General features: G+C 38.1%; 1 protein-coding gene across 18 annotated transcripts in view; it reads right to left on the bottom strand.

The window, feature by feature from the left end:
- ATP11B (ATPase phospholipid transporting 11B (putative)) overlaps positions 1-17,242 on the bottom strand; it is a 71,677-nt gene that overhangs the window by 9,954 nt on the left and 44,481 nt on the right. For 11 of the 18 annotated variants that reach the window (XR_010988168.1, XR_010988169.1, XR_010988167.1 and 8 more), the window contains exons 24-29: positions 16,448-16,575; positions 14,880-15,018; positions 12,924-12,947; positions 11,392-11,457; positions 10,991-11,094; positions 10,191-10,356 (exon numbers count right to left, since the gene is read on the bottom strand). Coding sequence is in view for 15 of the 18 variants with exons in the window: in XM_068145087.1 (XP_068001188.1) it covers positions 10,191-10,356; positions 10,991-11,094; positions 11,392-11,457; positions 12,924-12,947; positions 14,880-15,018; positions 16,448-16,575 (627 nt within the window). In the remaining 3 variants the exon portion in view is untranslated. Of the gene's footprint in view, positions 1-2,729; positions 2,868-7,019; positions 7,106-10,190; positions 10,357-10,990; positions 11,095-11,391; positions 11,458-12,923; positions 12,948-14,879; positions 15,019-16,447; positions 16,576-17,242 lie in introns of those variants that run through there. The other 7 variants (XM_068145090.1, XM_068145091.1, XM_068145093.1 and 4 more) reach the window with 4 other exon arrangements.

Raw genomic sequence — 17,242 nt, 5'->3', positions numbered from 1 at the left:
TGTCATGCAGTTTAAGCTGTGATGCCTTGATTAACCTCAGTGGAGGTACAGGTCTGTTTTGTTTTAAGGGAAATCCATCAAGAGAAAGCTTCAGACCAGGGCTGCAGAATACAATGCAGCAACCTGATTGTAAGTAACATTTTTTTTCCTCAAGAAATGTGAAAGCAATCACCTATAACAATTCACATCATATCATGACCATAGATACCCTTAGCTTGGGAAGGAACAAAAGCACATTCCTGATTTTATGAATATCTTTTATCTAAAAGCAAACAAGGCTGATGTTAGAAAGGTTCAGTCACGTTCATGCCAGCACGAAGAATAATCCAACATCAGCATAATCAACTTCCTATACTGTTCACTCTGTAGGTGAGAAAAAGACCCAAAGAAAATTAAAGCAATAATACAGAGATGTATGGATTTGTGTTAAGTGCCATCTATCACTGCTTTGTTTTTGCACACTAGTCAATCACAGCATAACTAAATCTAACTGAAATCTAGTACTGATGGAGAGAGAATATCCAAAACTGACTTCAGTATCCTTTCCAAAAGGAAATAAGAATGTGGATTTCTGGGACTCTATTTTAATTTTCAGCTCTCCACAAGAGCTTCCTGTCAAACAAATGCCAAATACAGTGGGTAAATTTAAACATCCATTATCCTCATCTCACTCTCAGAAACCAGTGAATGAAGAAATCTGAGAGGAGGCATCTTAATCTAGGACAGGACACAGCTCACTTAAGAGAGTCCCCCAGCTTTTCACCATGTGACCAAAGGTCACTGACTGTTTTTAAAGACTTCAGTTCCCAACCCCAGTTTCTTCCATGCTACCCACACTCGCCCAGTGCTGCAAGGAAAGCAAAGACCCTGAGTTTCCCATGGGAATGGATTACTGTGAGTGGGTGCATTCCTTCTTAATCCCTCAAAACAGGCAGCTGGACAGATACAGCTTCATAACAGAACAATATCTGTAGTACAAAGAAGTAGGTAACACAAATGAGGGCATTTGGAAATCCAAGAGAAAAACACCAATGGGTAGGACAAGGAGGAAGCAGCACACAGGCAGAATAGGAGGTTCCATGCATCTTTTCCTATGCCTGATCCTTCCTCAGTTCAGTTGTGCATTCCCCATGGTGCCTCCAGATCTTCCCATCAGATCACTTAATGTGGATTGTCAGCTCCCAACTGTATGACCTTACAGAAAGCATCACAGACTGTAATCCTTGGAGGCTATGAATGAGTGCAGCAAGCAGACATGCTCCTGACTAACTTGCACTCATTTGGTAGGTCTTTTGGACACAAAATGAACATTTGCTACAGCAATGAACTTCTGTAAATACTTAAGAGACAGGAACAGAAGCATTGCTTTGGTAAAGGGGTTTGGGGTTTGGTAAAACCAAAACAAAACACACCTTAAGAGCGCTTGAGTCCCTGAAAGACCTTACTTGATGACCATCACGTCTGGGCACAACTGTACCATTACAGAATATATCATAATCTGTAACAGCACAATTTGCAGCAGTGCAGTGCTAGCAAATATGACCTTCAGAATCACTTCACACAGGGCTTAGGGTATCAGAAAAGAAGCAACAATTCCTGCTAGGAGGTCAGAGAGCAAGCTGCCTTCAGTGATCTTCACCATTGTGTCCCCAGCAATGTAAAACAAATTCTCAACACTTAGGATTTCAGAAAGAGTATTTGTCCATCCATTACCTTGAAGCAGAGCACATAATATCTTTAAAGTTACTGTAAAAGTTCCTGTTACAGAGGTTGTATGTAGGATCAGATGGACCAGACATTTTCTTAACCTAGAATCTGCTAGCAGTCCTGGATATTACTCAAGGACTATGTAGGAGTAACCCAAACAAGCTTCCAAGGAGTGAATCTTCAGCTCTGGGTTTTGGAGGGCTGGTGTCTCTTCTTCACTAGAATCACCTTTGTCCTTTTCAAGTTACATACTAACAAAAAGCTAGAGTCATGCTAGAACCACAGTTTATGGAAGGTTAATACTACCTTTTTAAAAAAAGAACTGCAAATGTGAGCTTACATAAGCCTGGAAACAACATTGATGTTATATAAAATTCAACAGTTAAGTGTAAGTAATACTGGGAAAGCATTGAAGGACAACATAGAAATAAATTCCATTTTATGTGCAGACATATTGTGCATCACTGCCTAGTGAACATGGATTTATATATTTATATCCACCAGCTGGAAGAAAGAGACTTGTATTATGCTAAAGAGTCCCTGTTCTCACTTTTCTCTCTGTGGCAGCAATTATGAGCATAGTTTGATATCAAAGTAAAACCTGACAGAGCATAAAGATCTCTGAAGACCTGAAACAAACCCTCAGGAAACAAAAAGCAGGAGAGATAATGTTTTAAAATAAAAAAAAACCAAACAACTGTATGGAGAAATATCTGAAACTATTCATATTTGGCCTGCAAGTAAAGCTTTTTCATGAGGTAAGACCTGGGATCACAATAAATGTAATACTTTATATGATAATGGCCCACTTCATGTAATAAAGCAACAAGCAACTGAAGTGCAGAATTAAAGTGTGATTCAGCTTGATAAGGAAAAAAAAAAAGCATAAAAAATAATCAAACCCACATACTATGATGCAAATTTTCTGGTAAACAGCAAAAGTATGGGTGTTTTGGAGATGGCTCCATGTCTAAATATGATATATATATAAATATGATATAGAGAAAACACACATTAGGGTAGAGTGGGAGTACTACCTAGTGAACGTAAGAACTGTCGGGTAGGCTAGATGGGTCTAGCAGTTGCCTATTGTCCTCCCCTCTGTGCCTGCTTTCAGCAAAGTCACATGCTGAGCTGACTGAACCCTTATCTTCTTCCATCTAGAAGGACAGAAAAGCAACAAATCTTATAAAGCACCATGCTTGCATTGCTTTAAAACAGTTACCATTTTTATATGAACTTTGACTTTACAGATCTATTCCTGAGAGAACAAGGCATATTTCCATGGCAGAGAGGCAATCTTGAAAACTTAATTGGTGGATCAAACACAGTTTGTCAGTGCACTAGAAGTGTTTGGGCTTTTTGCACAGCTTAGATTACAAAAGGGGAAACCCCATCAAATTTGAAATCTATTCCAAGTTTTCAGATTTTGGAGGTTTATTAGTTTTCTCCCCTTCTCACAGAAAGGACCATTTCAGTCTGTTTGCCTTGCTACAGGGTATTCTATATGCCACAAGACAGACATTTCAACTAAACATTTAAACTACACTGCAGTCTACAGTTGGGACTTTGCTGGACAGGAAACTTATCTAAGCCTGCACATGAAGTTAAGAGCACTGCAGCCGATTTCCCTGAGCCCAGGGCCTAGCTGCCAACATGTCTGATGCCACACAGATGTTTCAGAAAATATCTATGAGATGGTTATTACTATTCCACAATTAAACGTGCTCCCTACTGTGAGGCTGACTTTCTTTAACCCTTAGTAGACTGCATACCAAAATTGCAAACAATGACATTCACAATTTTACAAGAAAATACAAAAAGGCTGACATGGAACAAACTTCGCTGGCACTTCTGTTTTCAATACTTTTCTAGCTTTTCTACTCTTCATCTCTACAAATGCCAAATTACTTTGTTATTCCAAAGTCATCAGACAGGAGTACCTTCAGGTCAGTAAATATGTGCACTTGTCTAACTGAAGATAAACAGAAAACAGCATTTATTCCCTCTTTCGGTGCTAGATTCTATGGATTAGCTAACAGACCAGCACCACTCTGCTAACAACATATGAGGTTGTAAAAGAAGAGATTACCCTTGGACCTTAGCACACTAAGATGTTCTAGGGTACTTCACTAGTGTAAATGCATGTTTGCATCTGCAGAGTCTTCTCTCTTCACTATTGGTTGCTTATGCTGTAAAAGACACAGCAGTCTGTCTGTTCTTGACTTCTGCACAGCTGGGCTGGGTCAGGTATGGCAGTTATAAGGAGGGGACTCCAGTGAAACAGTGATGACAGCAAAATACACAAACAAGTAATGAAGGCCTTAACACCAGGGCCTGGAGTTCTGCACACTGCTAAAGGAGGCAAATCTATACAGAGGTGAAGGGAAAACAAGGCAGCAACAGACTCCTGGGCCTGTAGATGGGGAAAGAACAGGGTCTTGGCTATGCTAAGGCAAGTGTTAACAGTTTCAGGGTTCCCTTTCTGTGTTTTACACTTCCCTAGTACTGTGCACAGTTGTAACACACTGTCCAAAGGTAAAAACATCATTGTTAATGCCATCAGTATGTAGAGTTAAAACATCTGTTGAAGCAACACGTCCCACATATGGCTTAAGATTTCTAACAGTTCTTATGAAGCACAGACACGTATACACACACAACCACATACAACATTGTTTACAAAGGCAAAACTGAAATGAGATACAATGGGGCCCAGTTAGTAGCCTAAGACACATGTTCCAAGAACAGGAGAGACAGCTAGAGAGGAAAGAAGTAGCACTCAGTCAGTCTCCAGTTAAGCATGAAGCCTGTGCCTGACCTGTGCTGATTTCCTCTTCATCCCAAGCGACAGAGGCAACAGACAAGTTCAGAGGCATGAGTTTAACAGGCACACACACACACTGCATTTCTGACTTACAGGAATAACATGGACATTAAAAAAAGCAAACCCTAACCCAACCCTCAAAGTCCTGAACTGTACGTCACAAATGTACTTAATACAAACTTGAACATATTTTGCACACTGTGAAGGCTATGGACATAAAAGTTCATTATAACATCAAACATGTCTTTTAATTTGCATTCATAAATGTGTTCTCCTTTTGTATATCACCATGTATAGAAGGAGGCACAATCAGCTTAAGCTGGTGCTACACTCACCTTGAGGTTAATAGATACTTAACAACCAACAAAAATCTGCCAAAGTCTTTTTGTCAATCTACATGCATTCATTCTGCAGTCACAAAGGAGGCAGTTGCTAGGTGGGTATGTACAAATCAGACAGAATTGGCTGCCTACAGGTGCAGCTGTTTTGTTTCATGTTTCTACAGTTTTCCCTGCTTTCTCTGCTTTTGGAAAATAGCTGCCCTGGACACCACAGAAACCAACCCCTAGTCTTCATTCCAAATTAATTTCTATTTAGTACAGTGAAATGAGTAGTTTCCATCTATTAACTGATTTTCCCTTTTACCCTTTTAGGTCAGGAATCCAGAGGATAGCCTCTGAACTTTATTGGAAGACTATAAATAAAGAAGAGAAATTCGAATATTTGTTTCTTCTTTATAACTTCACTGCACAGCATAAGGCACTCAGTGCTTCAGGTACCTTACTATTTGACACTCAAAAGTGTAACAATCCTGACATACCAGAGAATTGGATTTGCATAATCATTTGTTAGTCATAGGAAAAACAAATTTCTTGGTTTTGCCAACTTCTTCTCTAAGTATAATATGAAGATAATCCCCTCAAGTTAGCAGGCATTTCCCTGGGTTTGATAACTACAGTGCTGCATTGCTAGACTTCTTGATTTTTCTTTCACCATCCAGTTGCATAACCCTTAAAACTTCTGGAAAGAAATATTTTGTTATAAAACTTGTGGTGTAGACAATGATGATACACCAAGTATTTTACTACAATAATTCAGTGAGAAAACAAAGGTTTACTGAAATGCATTCACCCAAAGCTCTCAAAAGGTGACTTATTTACATGAACCTGATAAACCAAGAACTTTAAAAGCTACCTTGCAAGAGCTTTTGCACTGGAATCTCCCCAGTATGTTGTTACCTTTACTGAAATTCAAGGGGCATACTGCAGCTCGCCTGTTTTAAAGCTAGCAAGTGCTGAATTCAAATCAGAGCAAATCAAGAACGTCCCACCACTACCCCCCTGGGGTGTCTGGAAATCTAAGCTGATATGTTTCACAGTGGGACAACTAACAGCTAAACACAACAGTCGTTTCAAGTTTCTCCCCCTCCTTTAAAAGCACTTGGATCATCTGTTTCAATTAACCTCTAAACATCCTCTGCTAGTCCTTCACCATGTCAGCTTCCCATCACCCATTTTCTCCTAGTCAAAGAACAATGAAGTCCCCAAAACGCAGGCTGGTTTATACTCCTTGCATCTATCTGCATGTTTTGGAACAACAGTCACCTTAAAAATAAATATCTAAAAGGAATTAGTTCTTTGCATTTATTCTTGCTGTAGAGTGTAGAAGTAGATTAAGAGTGGGATAAAACATCAAACAGGTTGAGACATCATCACTGCATGTGAATGTTTTAGTGTTACAAAAGAGAATCAGCATTTGATAGCATTTCATGTACTGAACTCGATGCATTTGAAGAGTTTCAGAATCATGACGGTTCTCCTACACAGACACATGTAAGCTTTGATCTTTTTTTTTTGAACAATTTTCTAGGACTTTGTAGCCAAATGCCTGTAGGAATATGTATCTATAACACATTGAAAACAAACAACACTCACTTTAGAGATGCACAACACAAACACAAAAAGCTTTAGCTGCACAAGTGTATGTGCGCGCCCAAACTTAAAACGTTTTCTGCTCTTTCACCACAAGTAAAGCAAATTAAAACGGGCAAAGAACTTGCAAGGACTTGCTGCCTGAAATACATGGACCTTCCTGTCAGGGTCTTATGAAGCTGAAATTATCCAGCATGCAAAAAGCACTGTTAATTTGGATCATAAAGAAATGAAAAGCATCATAACCATGCTAGAAACAGTGATTAATTAAAAATGGATGCAAGGAGAGCTAGATCTCTGTTCTGAAAGTTGAGCATCATGCCAGGGATGTTTTTGTCCTAAAAGCAGCACATCCAACACATGCTACTTAGGAGAAGCATTTGGCTCAAAAACACGGAGCAAAGCCAAGAAATAACCAAACTAAATATATCTGCACTGCAGGTATTGCCCTCTCAACCCACTAATATTCATGCCTCTTCCCATCTCTCTCAGCACTGGTTAGTTCACCTTCAGCATGCAAAGAGTTGACGAGGAACTGTCCCCTCCTACTCTACCTAATTTTGCTCAGCTGATTCCTTGCCCTGGACAATGGCTGCAGTGCGATGAATTCGTCACTTAAAGCAACTCTGTTGGAGTACATCTACAATTGGACAGAGAAGGGATGGAACATACATGTCAGTAAGTAGCAGCAGTAATTTTCTGAGAGAAAGACACAGGACAAGACATTGTTATTTAAGTGGAATACACATCATATACAGAATATAAGCCTGGTACCATCAGGACAGCTCCTGGGATCATCACAGCCAGTTATTGTTTGGCAGGACCATTCTTAAGTACTCTTTAGATTTCAGACTGAGAAAAAAGGCCTGTACAGTTCTACACCTAAACTGTAACAGACACCTTTATTCAGTATTACCTTCCTCCCTTCAACAGTGCTGTGATTTATATTTACCCAAAGATTTATATTTTGACTCAGCTTTACCTTATTGTCCACTTCCTCCTATATATTTCTGTAACAGATCTATAGTCAGAAATTGTCTAGAAGCCACTTCAGGGCAACAGCCCTAAGTCAAACATAAACAAGATAGATTTACTAGAAATGTTAAACAAATCTAACAAGGTATAATCACAAAATAAGCAGTCTGTCACTTCTTGGCAACAAATGCTCTGAACTGATCACATGTTCATCTTTACTTAAGTTTACTTTCCCACAAGAAGAATAGCCAATGAAATTTCCTTGGGCTAATTGTCCCATTAAAAATAAGAGTGGGGAAATCTCAACAGATCAAACCTCAAGAAGGGAACAAACTCGTGCTTCCTTTTCACAAATACATTTTTAACTCTGATTTCACTATCAGACACACACAGAGAAACCTCTGAATGGGTGATGAGGCATTTCTGGTCAAATCAGGTTTTTAGATACCTCAATTTTGCAGTATCAGGAATAGAACTGTTTAAAAAAAAAACCAACCACACCCAAACCTTTACATTTCAGTAAACACAGATCCTAATGCTGACACTGTCAAAGGGCAAACCAGAATGTGAACAGGAGAAAAAGATGACTGCTAGAACTACACAAAGAAAAATCCCCATGGCTGTGAATCAAGCTGCAGCCACAGAAAAGGTGTCAGACATTCATCAAGACTCCTTCTGAAAAATAAGAATTCCAACTGTGACCTTGGCAACACAACTAATGGAACCAAACTGAACCGAGAAAGTCTTTAGAATTGACTCAGGAAACAAAAGAATGCAAGAAGTAGTATATAGATAAAGCTAGGGAAAAATTATGTGGGCTTTTTGGTTTTTAATTCATGTATTTTAGGAACATGAGAAACCAACAACCACATCAACAGACTGCCAAACAGGAACAGCTGATGTAAGGGAAGGAAGGAAAGGGAAGTGTTTGATAAATATTGCTTCTAGTTTTCAAATTAAAACCCATATAAGTATCATTACCTATAGAATTCTTCCTGTACTGAGACTCTTTAATTCAAAAAGTGCAGTAACATGCAATTAAGAGTCTTATCAGGTCTAGGTGAATAGCTTTCTGAAAGCTAGTGGTTACTTAACTTGGTTTTTAGCTATCAAATTCCAAGGCTGGAAAAAGCAGCTAATATTCCCGTTTTGAAAAGGGACTACGGGATGCTTTTAGGCAGCAATAGGTTTGTCAGCATGATGCTGATCCTAGGAAAATAAAGAGAACATGTCACATGGATTTTTTCTTCTTCTTTTTTTTTTTTTTTTAATACACAACTTAGAAGGGTAATATAATTTAAGTCAGCATTCACTTACATGAAAAATAATTACAAGGGGAGATGCTAAAAGTACCAGTATTGACGTAATGGAGTTAAGAGTACAGCACACAGCTCAGTGCAATTTGGATTAAGCAACTAGGCCAGCACAAAATCCATGTGGCACACAAATGGCCTAAAAATCACTAACACATTTTAGAACACAGCTGTATATGAGGGTATCATTGTCAACTGGGTTCTTCATACACTGTCACGTTGCTTTTAGCACTAAGCTATCTGACCTCACATCAAGGACCTAGAAGAGACCAATACAATCACTTTCAGATGAGAAAAAGATGCAGAAGATAAGAACTTATTGATGTGTAATACTCTGCACACTGAATGAAGCTTAGGGGTTTTATTATTTCCATGCTTGGAACTGACATATGTTGTGCTTGAATATTGTGTCCACTGCTGAAATCCAGAACTTAAGATGAGGTTGAGGAATGGTGAAGATTAGTAGAGAACCACAAGAATTACAAAAAGACTGGAAAATAACCTTTTTGACAAAAAGTTTAAGTCCATTCTACTACCCATCAGTGACAAAATTAACTTGATCAAACCTAACCGTGAATTAAACCAGCAACTGTTAAATGAAGGCTTTTCAGCTCAGCAGAAAAAGTATGAAGAAAAAACTGCTGTAAAGTGAAACCAGGAACAGCAACGATTAGATCAGTGGGTCAGGATGGTGTCTTTGTAACTGTCACTAAAGAGAAAGAAAACTTCTCCAGCACAGATGAGATATTTACCTAAAAGATGTAAATATCAACATCAACAGGATGGTTGCACAGGGTTTTTTCAGCCTTTGTCAGGCAAAAGGGAGTTTCTGTTCTCACAGTGTATCTTCAGACCTCTTCTATGAATTTACCAAAATACCACATGGGTACTTATTTTTCAGTACATAATCAACCACCAAATACACAGCGTATGACACAATCAAGATTGAAGAGATACTAATTAAAACATGTCCCACTAAAGCAATTTCTTAAATTATTGTTTTCATTGCCTTTTAAGAGCTATTCAGTGGCAACTGCAGTTGAAAAGAGAGCTTCTAGCATCTAGACAAAACTGAGATTCTGTATAGAACCTGAACAGTGGCACAAAAACAGGGAGCATGATCCACTCATACAGTTGCAAGTTGAAATGCACAAGACTAAGTGGCCCCTTTATAATTAATGCCACTATTGCTAACATCAATTACTTAAACATAAATGTTATTTCCTTGTAAAATGGTGTCTTTTTTTCTTCTTGTTTTTTTTTTTAATTTAAATGAACAATTATCTTTTGAAATGGCAACACATTAATGCATCAAACATGACAGTAATGGAAGAGGGTAATTAAAAATCACAGGAAAATGATTAGTTTACGAGATACATTTTCACAAGCCTGTTCTTGTAGCTATTGATCAAGTCAGATACAAAAGCACAACATTACCTGAGCTTTTTCAGTACTTGTTGGTTGTAGATGTCTGTACAGCACTTTCTTCACAACATCAACAAACAAACAAGCAACTACTATGAGGATTATGGCAAACCAAGCAGAACCACTTGACAACAGTTGAACAAATACAAAGTACATGTCCTGGGTATGTAAAAATGGCCTGAAATTTTAAAAGAAGTGACAATTATTAAAAGGATCTCCCAGACACAAAAGTACAGCAGGCTCAAGTGCATGCCATTTTCATCAAGCAGCAAATCTCTCAGGACATAGTTATAACTGCATCTGTCCATGAGGAAGTCTAACAATTTGTAGGACCTGACCTGCAAAGGAGCTCTGGGGAAGAAGATTACCAAACTTTGGAGGGAAGCATCCTGGTTTAGTTTTAAATTGCTTTGCAGTAAATCATTCTATCCCACCAAGAGCCCCAAATACACTGAAAAAATACATCACTTCACTGATTCAAACCACAGCATCTTCATTTCTGTTGCAAACATTTACCTATCTCCAGCACATCTGGGAACCTACCTACTTAAAAGCAAAAATGCCTTTATAGATACAGGCAGCTGGAAACAAGCAACATTTAGCCTTGAGTAGAGGACAGCTTAGCAGCTTTGCTCAAAGTTGCTAAAAGAACCACCAAAAATGCATGGCCAATTTAGGTTTAAAAATTTATTTTCTGATGCCTGTCACAAAATTAAGAGCAAGATGGTAGAACACAATACTCTACTATTTTTTCATAGGAGCTGTAGAAAGGAGTGTGTGTGGGGGGAAAGTTAATAAAATAAATCACTCACCAGATAATTCCCCCATAAAACAAGGAGAATATGAAATAAAATACAATGGATCCCCAAGTGACAAAATGGTTTATCCATGTCCAGAAGTGAGTTTCTAGTGCCATCTAAAACAAAGATAACTTCAGTTAACTTCCTTTTTACCCCTACTTCCAACAGAAAATTATACATACTGGTCTGAAGGTACTTAGGAACTTTCAGCTCAAACACTAAAAGTCACTGTAACATGCAAAAAGTGTGAATAAAAATTTCAAGCACCACTGAAACTAAAGATAAAAATCACTTATCTGGAGTCCTCGAGAATCAATTACTTCTGTATAACTTTGGAATTGATTTTAAGGTATGACTCTATTACATATTTGCTTACACAACCAAACACAGGCTTAATTGGTACAATTTCATACCTTCATTGTAACGGTGATAACCATAACAGTGAAGACCAAAGTACCAAATGTCCAGTTCCCAAACATCTAAGAAAATGGCAAGGCAAAGATCATGGCAGGAAAAAAAGATAAACATCTGTTAAGAGCATTCACAGTAAGTTACATCCTTCTCATGTCAGCTACACTAATGAAACAAGTCTGTGGACATAAGCTTGTGACAACTAATTGTTGTCAAAAAGCAAGAAGAATAAAACACAAACTACTAGAAAAAAAAAAACCCACAGCTTATGTAATAGCAAAATCACAACCCACAAGTCATCTTTCTTCTTGGTTTAAAACAAATTGCCATAAAAAGCTACATGAAACATGAAGTAAGTCCAGAATAGTAACACAAAATTATAGGAAAATGAAGATATCAATTAAGTATAAGCATCCAATTGAAAGCAAATATTGAGTAGAATGTATTCACTGTAACATAAGTGCAAAAAACCACCCACTTTGAATTTAAATATTTCCAGATAATTTTCAACATGCAGCATCATCTGAAAGTTCACTTTTTACCTCAAGCACAATTTCACAATTCAAAAATAATGGTGCCATTGCATTTTTCCAATAAAACTCTAAGGAAAAGACACTTTGTTTCAAGGCTGATAAACATAAAACTAAACTTCAATTACAAAAAAATATGCTCTCTCTGGTCACTTTTGTATTCTGTTGTTTATGTAAATGAGGCTAGCAAAACTCTGAACAAGTTCTACAACAACAAAATCTCAGCTCTGACAACCAAGCAGGGTTGCTGAGTTTGTAATCTAGCTACACACGTGCTACTCAAACACACACTGCCATTCTACAATAGGTCTGACTGCTCTGCTCTTGTAAGCAGTCTGGGTGCTGAAACTGAAGGCATTGCTGGTTTGTAGCTATTTTTGCCATGGACATACTGAACACTGATGAAACCCTCAACTCCGTGTAGCAAACTAAGCAAGCAAGGAGAAAGGTACTACATGCAGACAGGCACAGTCATCCTAGAGCTGGTTTATTAGTACAGCACAGGGGCATGGAACTGGGATTCACACAGTTGTAGTCCTTGTTACAGAGCTCTGACAAAAAAAAATATTGGAAAAATTAAAACCCCCAGTGGCCTGGTGGTAGATCTCATAACTGCTTTTCTCATCTTTACACAAGGTGTAAAACTGAGGCAGCCATCAGCCATTTACTGATCATTTTTAGTATCTGTTATAACACAGCTTCTGAAATCTTCTATTTACTTTTCATACTGATGGTAATCTTTAACAAGCCACATGCTTGCTGTTAACTGCTGCAGTAATAGCCTTACAATAAAATTAGCAGACTAACTGCTCCTGAGCGACCTGTGAAAGAAAGTGTCTTTGCTAACGCTGCTCTCAATGGTCACAGAGTTAGAATGCAAAACATGAAGAGGTTCTTGCCACCATTTTATTTTTGAATACATGGACACTAGGGATGCTGCATCCTTTAATCCTGTGAAGTAACAGATACAATATTTTGTATCTCCTCCTCTTCTAATCTCTTACCATTTGTCTGTTAGGTTTCAATATCTGATGACATGCACAGCATGAAAAAGGTGGGGAGAAAGAAAGAACTAAAAGATCAAGTTGTTGCACAATGCATTGAGGTAAGCCTAACAAACCACCAGCATTAACAAATCATTCACAATCCTTTCCATTCTGTTTTGTTCCAAACTGAGAGCTTGGAATTAGAATGTGAGGCCTTGCACTAACACTACCCTGTGGTTAAGGACTTCATACACAAAAGGACTTCAATAGTACACAAACTTCTCTTGCCCATAACTTTGGCTTTTCCAGGCACATGTTGTATTTGCAATTATGCACCACTGATATTTGACTGCAACACAAAATTCTACCAGTTCTAATAACTATTTTTAGCAAACACAGATAGATGAAGAGTAATTCCAAATAAAGTCTAAGACTTTTAAGTCTCATCACAGAAAACATGAGAAGCCAAAGGAAATCTGAAAGCTTTATTTGCAGTATGTTCATTCACTAAGTGTATTTAAAAACCCTTGAGGTTAATTTATACAAGAAACCATTGAAAGGACCTTCTCCACAAAGTCTACATTAACATACTGTTCTAGACTTATACTAGATAATCTTTTCCTCCAAGTTAGCATTCATTACTTAATATTTTCTAAAGCCTGTTTCTGCCTTGTAGATTTTACTAAGCAATACTGAAGTGAGGTGCTTTGATAAATAAGACAGATGCACATAAGTGTACTGCTTCATAGTGTGGCATTACATGTAGAAGAGCACTGAAGGTCCTTTACCAAAGTCACACAGCTTGTAACAAATGACAAGAGGACATGCTTACAGCTCATATTCAGTTGAAAGAGAAACATAACTATTTTAAAGTTCTTATGTCTTAATGTCATGATGAAATAGCTAGCTCACCTAGTTGCACCATTCTCCCTGTACTGCTCTTTTCTCTGCAGGGATGCTGACCACTCGCTCACATGCTCTCTGATTTTAGTCACTCAAGACAATTCTAATCATTGTACATCATTATAAGCAAAAGCTTTCTTTGGCTGAAGTTCCTGAGCTCATGTGTACTCCCCATCACCAGGTGACCACTGAATACTTCATGATGCTGTTTTTGCACTTTGTGCCAAAACTTGCAACTCTGCCAAGCACTACACAAGAATCAGCAACCACTTCATGTCAGCAGTGAGAATGGCATGGAGAAGCAAATGTATTTTTGCATTGGCACATGTAACAGTTCTAGGAGAGAAAAATCAGTATCTAATTGTTCTAAACTGGGTTGACTAACTCTGAACCAGGGAAAATAAAGGAGAAAACTTGCATTGGCTTTATCCAAGCTTCAGAGTTTTTTTTTTTATATGGTTTTAAGATCTTTAAAGTAGTCAAATTAGTGTTTCATTAAAGTTATTGTCTTAAAATCATTTATTGAATACAAGCATCTTGTGTCACTTCATTTTAAAAAATTCTGAGTAATTGAAACAATACATTTTTGGACAAAGCTTCAAGAATTTTGGCAACTTTCAGAGTTGAGCCTGATTTTGTAACTGATGCTAAAGAGAAGCCATTGTTTGACGCTGCAACTAAGTCAAACTCACAATGAGTTTTGAATGAATGAATAAATTCTCATTTACTGAAGCAATGACACAGGATTTTGACCAAAATGGTATACAAAATAAAACCACATTTAAGCAACCATAATACATGTATTGTCTTGGAACACATGTTCTTTATAGACATACACTTCCTCACAACATATCTTACAGTTTCCAGACTAAGAAATGTTACTTTGAATATACACGTGAATACCGGCAAAGCATCTTTGGTAATTATGTGATTCATTAGAAAAAAACAACAAAAAACCAAACAGCCCAAACTTAAGATTTTTTTCTTACATAAGAGGATTCTTTTTTTTTTAAATAAAATTAAGAAATAACCCCCCAAAAATACGGTGGTAGAATAATGCTTATGATATACCTGGCCATTTCCCAGCAGAGAGGTGTCTTCTCCCATTAGAAGATAAGAGCCATAGAAGAAAACAAATGCATGAAAAAAGCCCAAGATGGTCCAGTAAAGAAATGGTTTAAACCCCAGATGGGCATTTTTACTGATGTCTCTGCAGAAATGAAACAGATTTGGGATTTCAGATTGTCTTTACATAAGCCATCAGCTGTTCACATTGCATGCCTGCTACTGCTTTGAATAAATATAACTTTCAGCTGCACCAAGATACACTTAACAAATGCTGACATGTATTAAAAAAAACTCCCCAAAAACATAAATCATGAAAAAAAAAGGGAAAAAGCTCAGAGAGCTCTCATGATTTGCCTCTGCTTTATGCAGGCATCACCAACGGCAAGGGTCTCTACTGAGTCAAATTGGGAATAGCACAAACTAGAGATCTTCTCCCTTGAGGTGGAATTGCAAGAGGATGGAAGAGCCAGATCTGATACTTGCCCCTTGTTCTCTTTAAAAGGCCTTTAGGGAAAGAGAAACATCTCTTTTTAACAAAAATATTTACTTTTTCCAAACAAAAAAGCAGTGCAATGCACTACCACTGGAAAGACATTTAACACTATAGGAAATTACTTCCCTTCTTAGTAAAGCATTGTTTGTGATAACTCCCCTAATCACAGCGCCCTAGTTCTTCACCTGCATGTCTGAATGATTTTCACCTCCTACATGTAATAGAAGAGAAGGCTCCCAATCATGGAAGCTGACCACATGCTTAGGGCTCTAGTCTTAACATGATTGATATAAGATGATGTTTCCCTTAAAATACTCATGTTAATTAATAGGATGAATAGTATGGAGCTGCAGTTCCTTCTCATCAAGCGTTACTAGCAATTGCAGAAATTACTGTTACAGTTTTAAGACTGATGTCTTAATTGGAAATGAAGTTTTCCAGAGAGTTTGATTGCCAGGGATGGGCAGCTCTTAGAGACTGGACACAGAATCATGCAAGAGAAGTGCATAAGAAGGCCATTCCATTGGCCTGCTGAACATCTTATATTTTGAGCACAAGCTTGTTTTTCTCTCTCTTCTGGGCTGGCTCTGCTTGGCTTCTGGCTTCTCTGCTCTTGCATGCTGCCTGAGCAATCTGCTATTTGGGCTATAAGGTATTGTGGGTAGAGATAACCGGGGCTAGCTGTAATACACAGCCCTTTTGTGTCCAGAGGGGGGTGAGAGAGCTGAATGTTGGATAAGGGAGGGTATTTGGCTGCTGTTAATCTGCAAATTCATGTGTTATTTTTGTTCTTGGTTTTTGGTATATGTTTATTGCCTTTTATACTTTTATATTTAGTCTGCTGTTTGTAAATACAATTTCATTTTACTTCTAAAATTCTGAGTGTGGTAAATTTGCTCCTCGGGGTAAACTTCCAAATTGCTGGGGGGTGCAGGGGGCCTAACCCAACCCACCACAATTATAGATTGAAAAAAAATAAATAAATGGTAGGAATGCATAATAGCAAGTTCAGACTTGTGTAGGTGCTATGATTGTTGTAAAGGATGTAGCACTGTGGCCACAGGTAAGAGATACGTACCGATAGAGCACAGGTTTGCTCTGCAGTACATGCGGATGCACATGCTGTTCAAAAAGACTGTAGATGAGGACAGGCAAGGAAGTGAAACAAATATTGTACAAAGTCAGGTATACACTGTCATAGAGCGTCTGAAAAGGGAAACAAAAAGTAATTTGTTGAGTCTTGCAAAGAATAAAAGTCCTTTGTGTTTTGTATGAAAAATTCTTTAGCATGCTAATAGCGGCAACAAAAAAACCTGTTAATTGGGTGAATTTGGTAGTTATTAAAAAGCTATCCTCACATAACCATCTAGCAGCATCAAGGTATCAAACAGAAAATTAAGCAGGGTATGTATCAAATCTGTGCTGCTCCTGTGTAGCTTCATAGAATGGTTTGGGTTAGAAGGGACCTTAAATTAGATCATCTAGTTCCAACCCCCTTGTTGTGGGCAGGGACACTGTCCAATAGACCAGGCTGCTCAAGGCCTCATCCAGCCTGACCTTGAACAAATCCAAGGAGGGGGCACCCATGACCTCCCTGGGCAACATGTTCCAGTATCTTACCACCCTCACAGTAAAAGATTTTCTTTCTCATATCTAGTCTAAACCTGCCCTCCTCAAGCTTCAATCCATTCCCTCTCACCCTATCCCAACAAGCCCCTTGTAAGAAGTCCCTTCCTAGCTTTCTCACAGGCCCCCTTCAGGTACTGGAAGGCCACTGTAAGGTCTCCCCAGAGCCTTTAGCCCAGAGTTCATTACCCTTTTTTTTCAGTTATTTACCCTGTATGTTTCATATGCATTTAGCAAGGCATCAAGT

This window comes from Melanerpes formicivorus, unplaced genomic scaffold (genome assembly GCF_026170545.1).
Source record: "Melanerpes formicivorus ecotype bairdi unplaced genomic scaffold, bMelFor1.0.p_v2 SCAF_12, whole genome shotgun sequence".
Lineage (NCBI taxonomy): Eukaryota > Metazoa > Chordata > Aves > Piciformes > Picidae > Melanerpes > Melanerpes formicivorus.
Note: the sequence above shows the minus strand (reverse complement) of the source record. Positions and strands in the feature narration are given on the sequence as shown.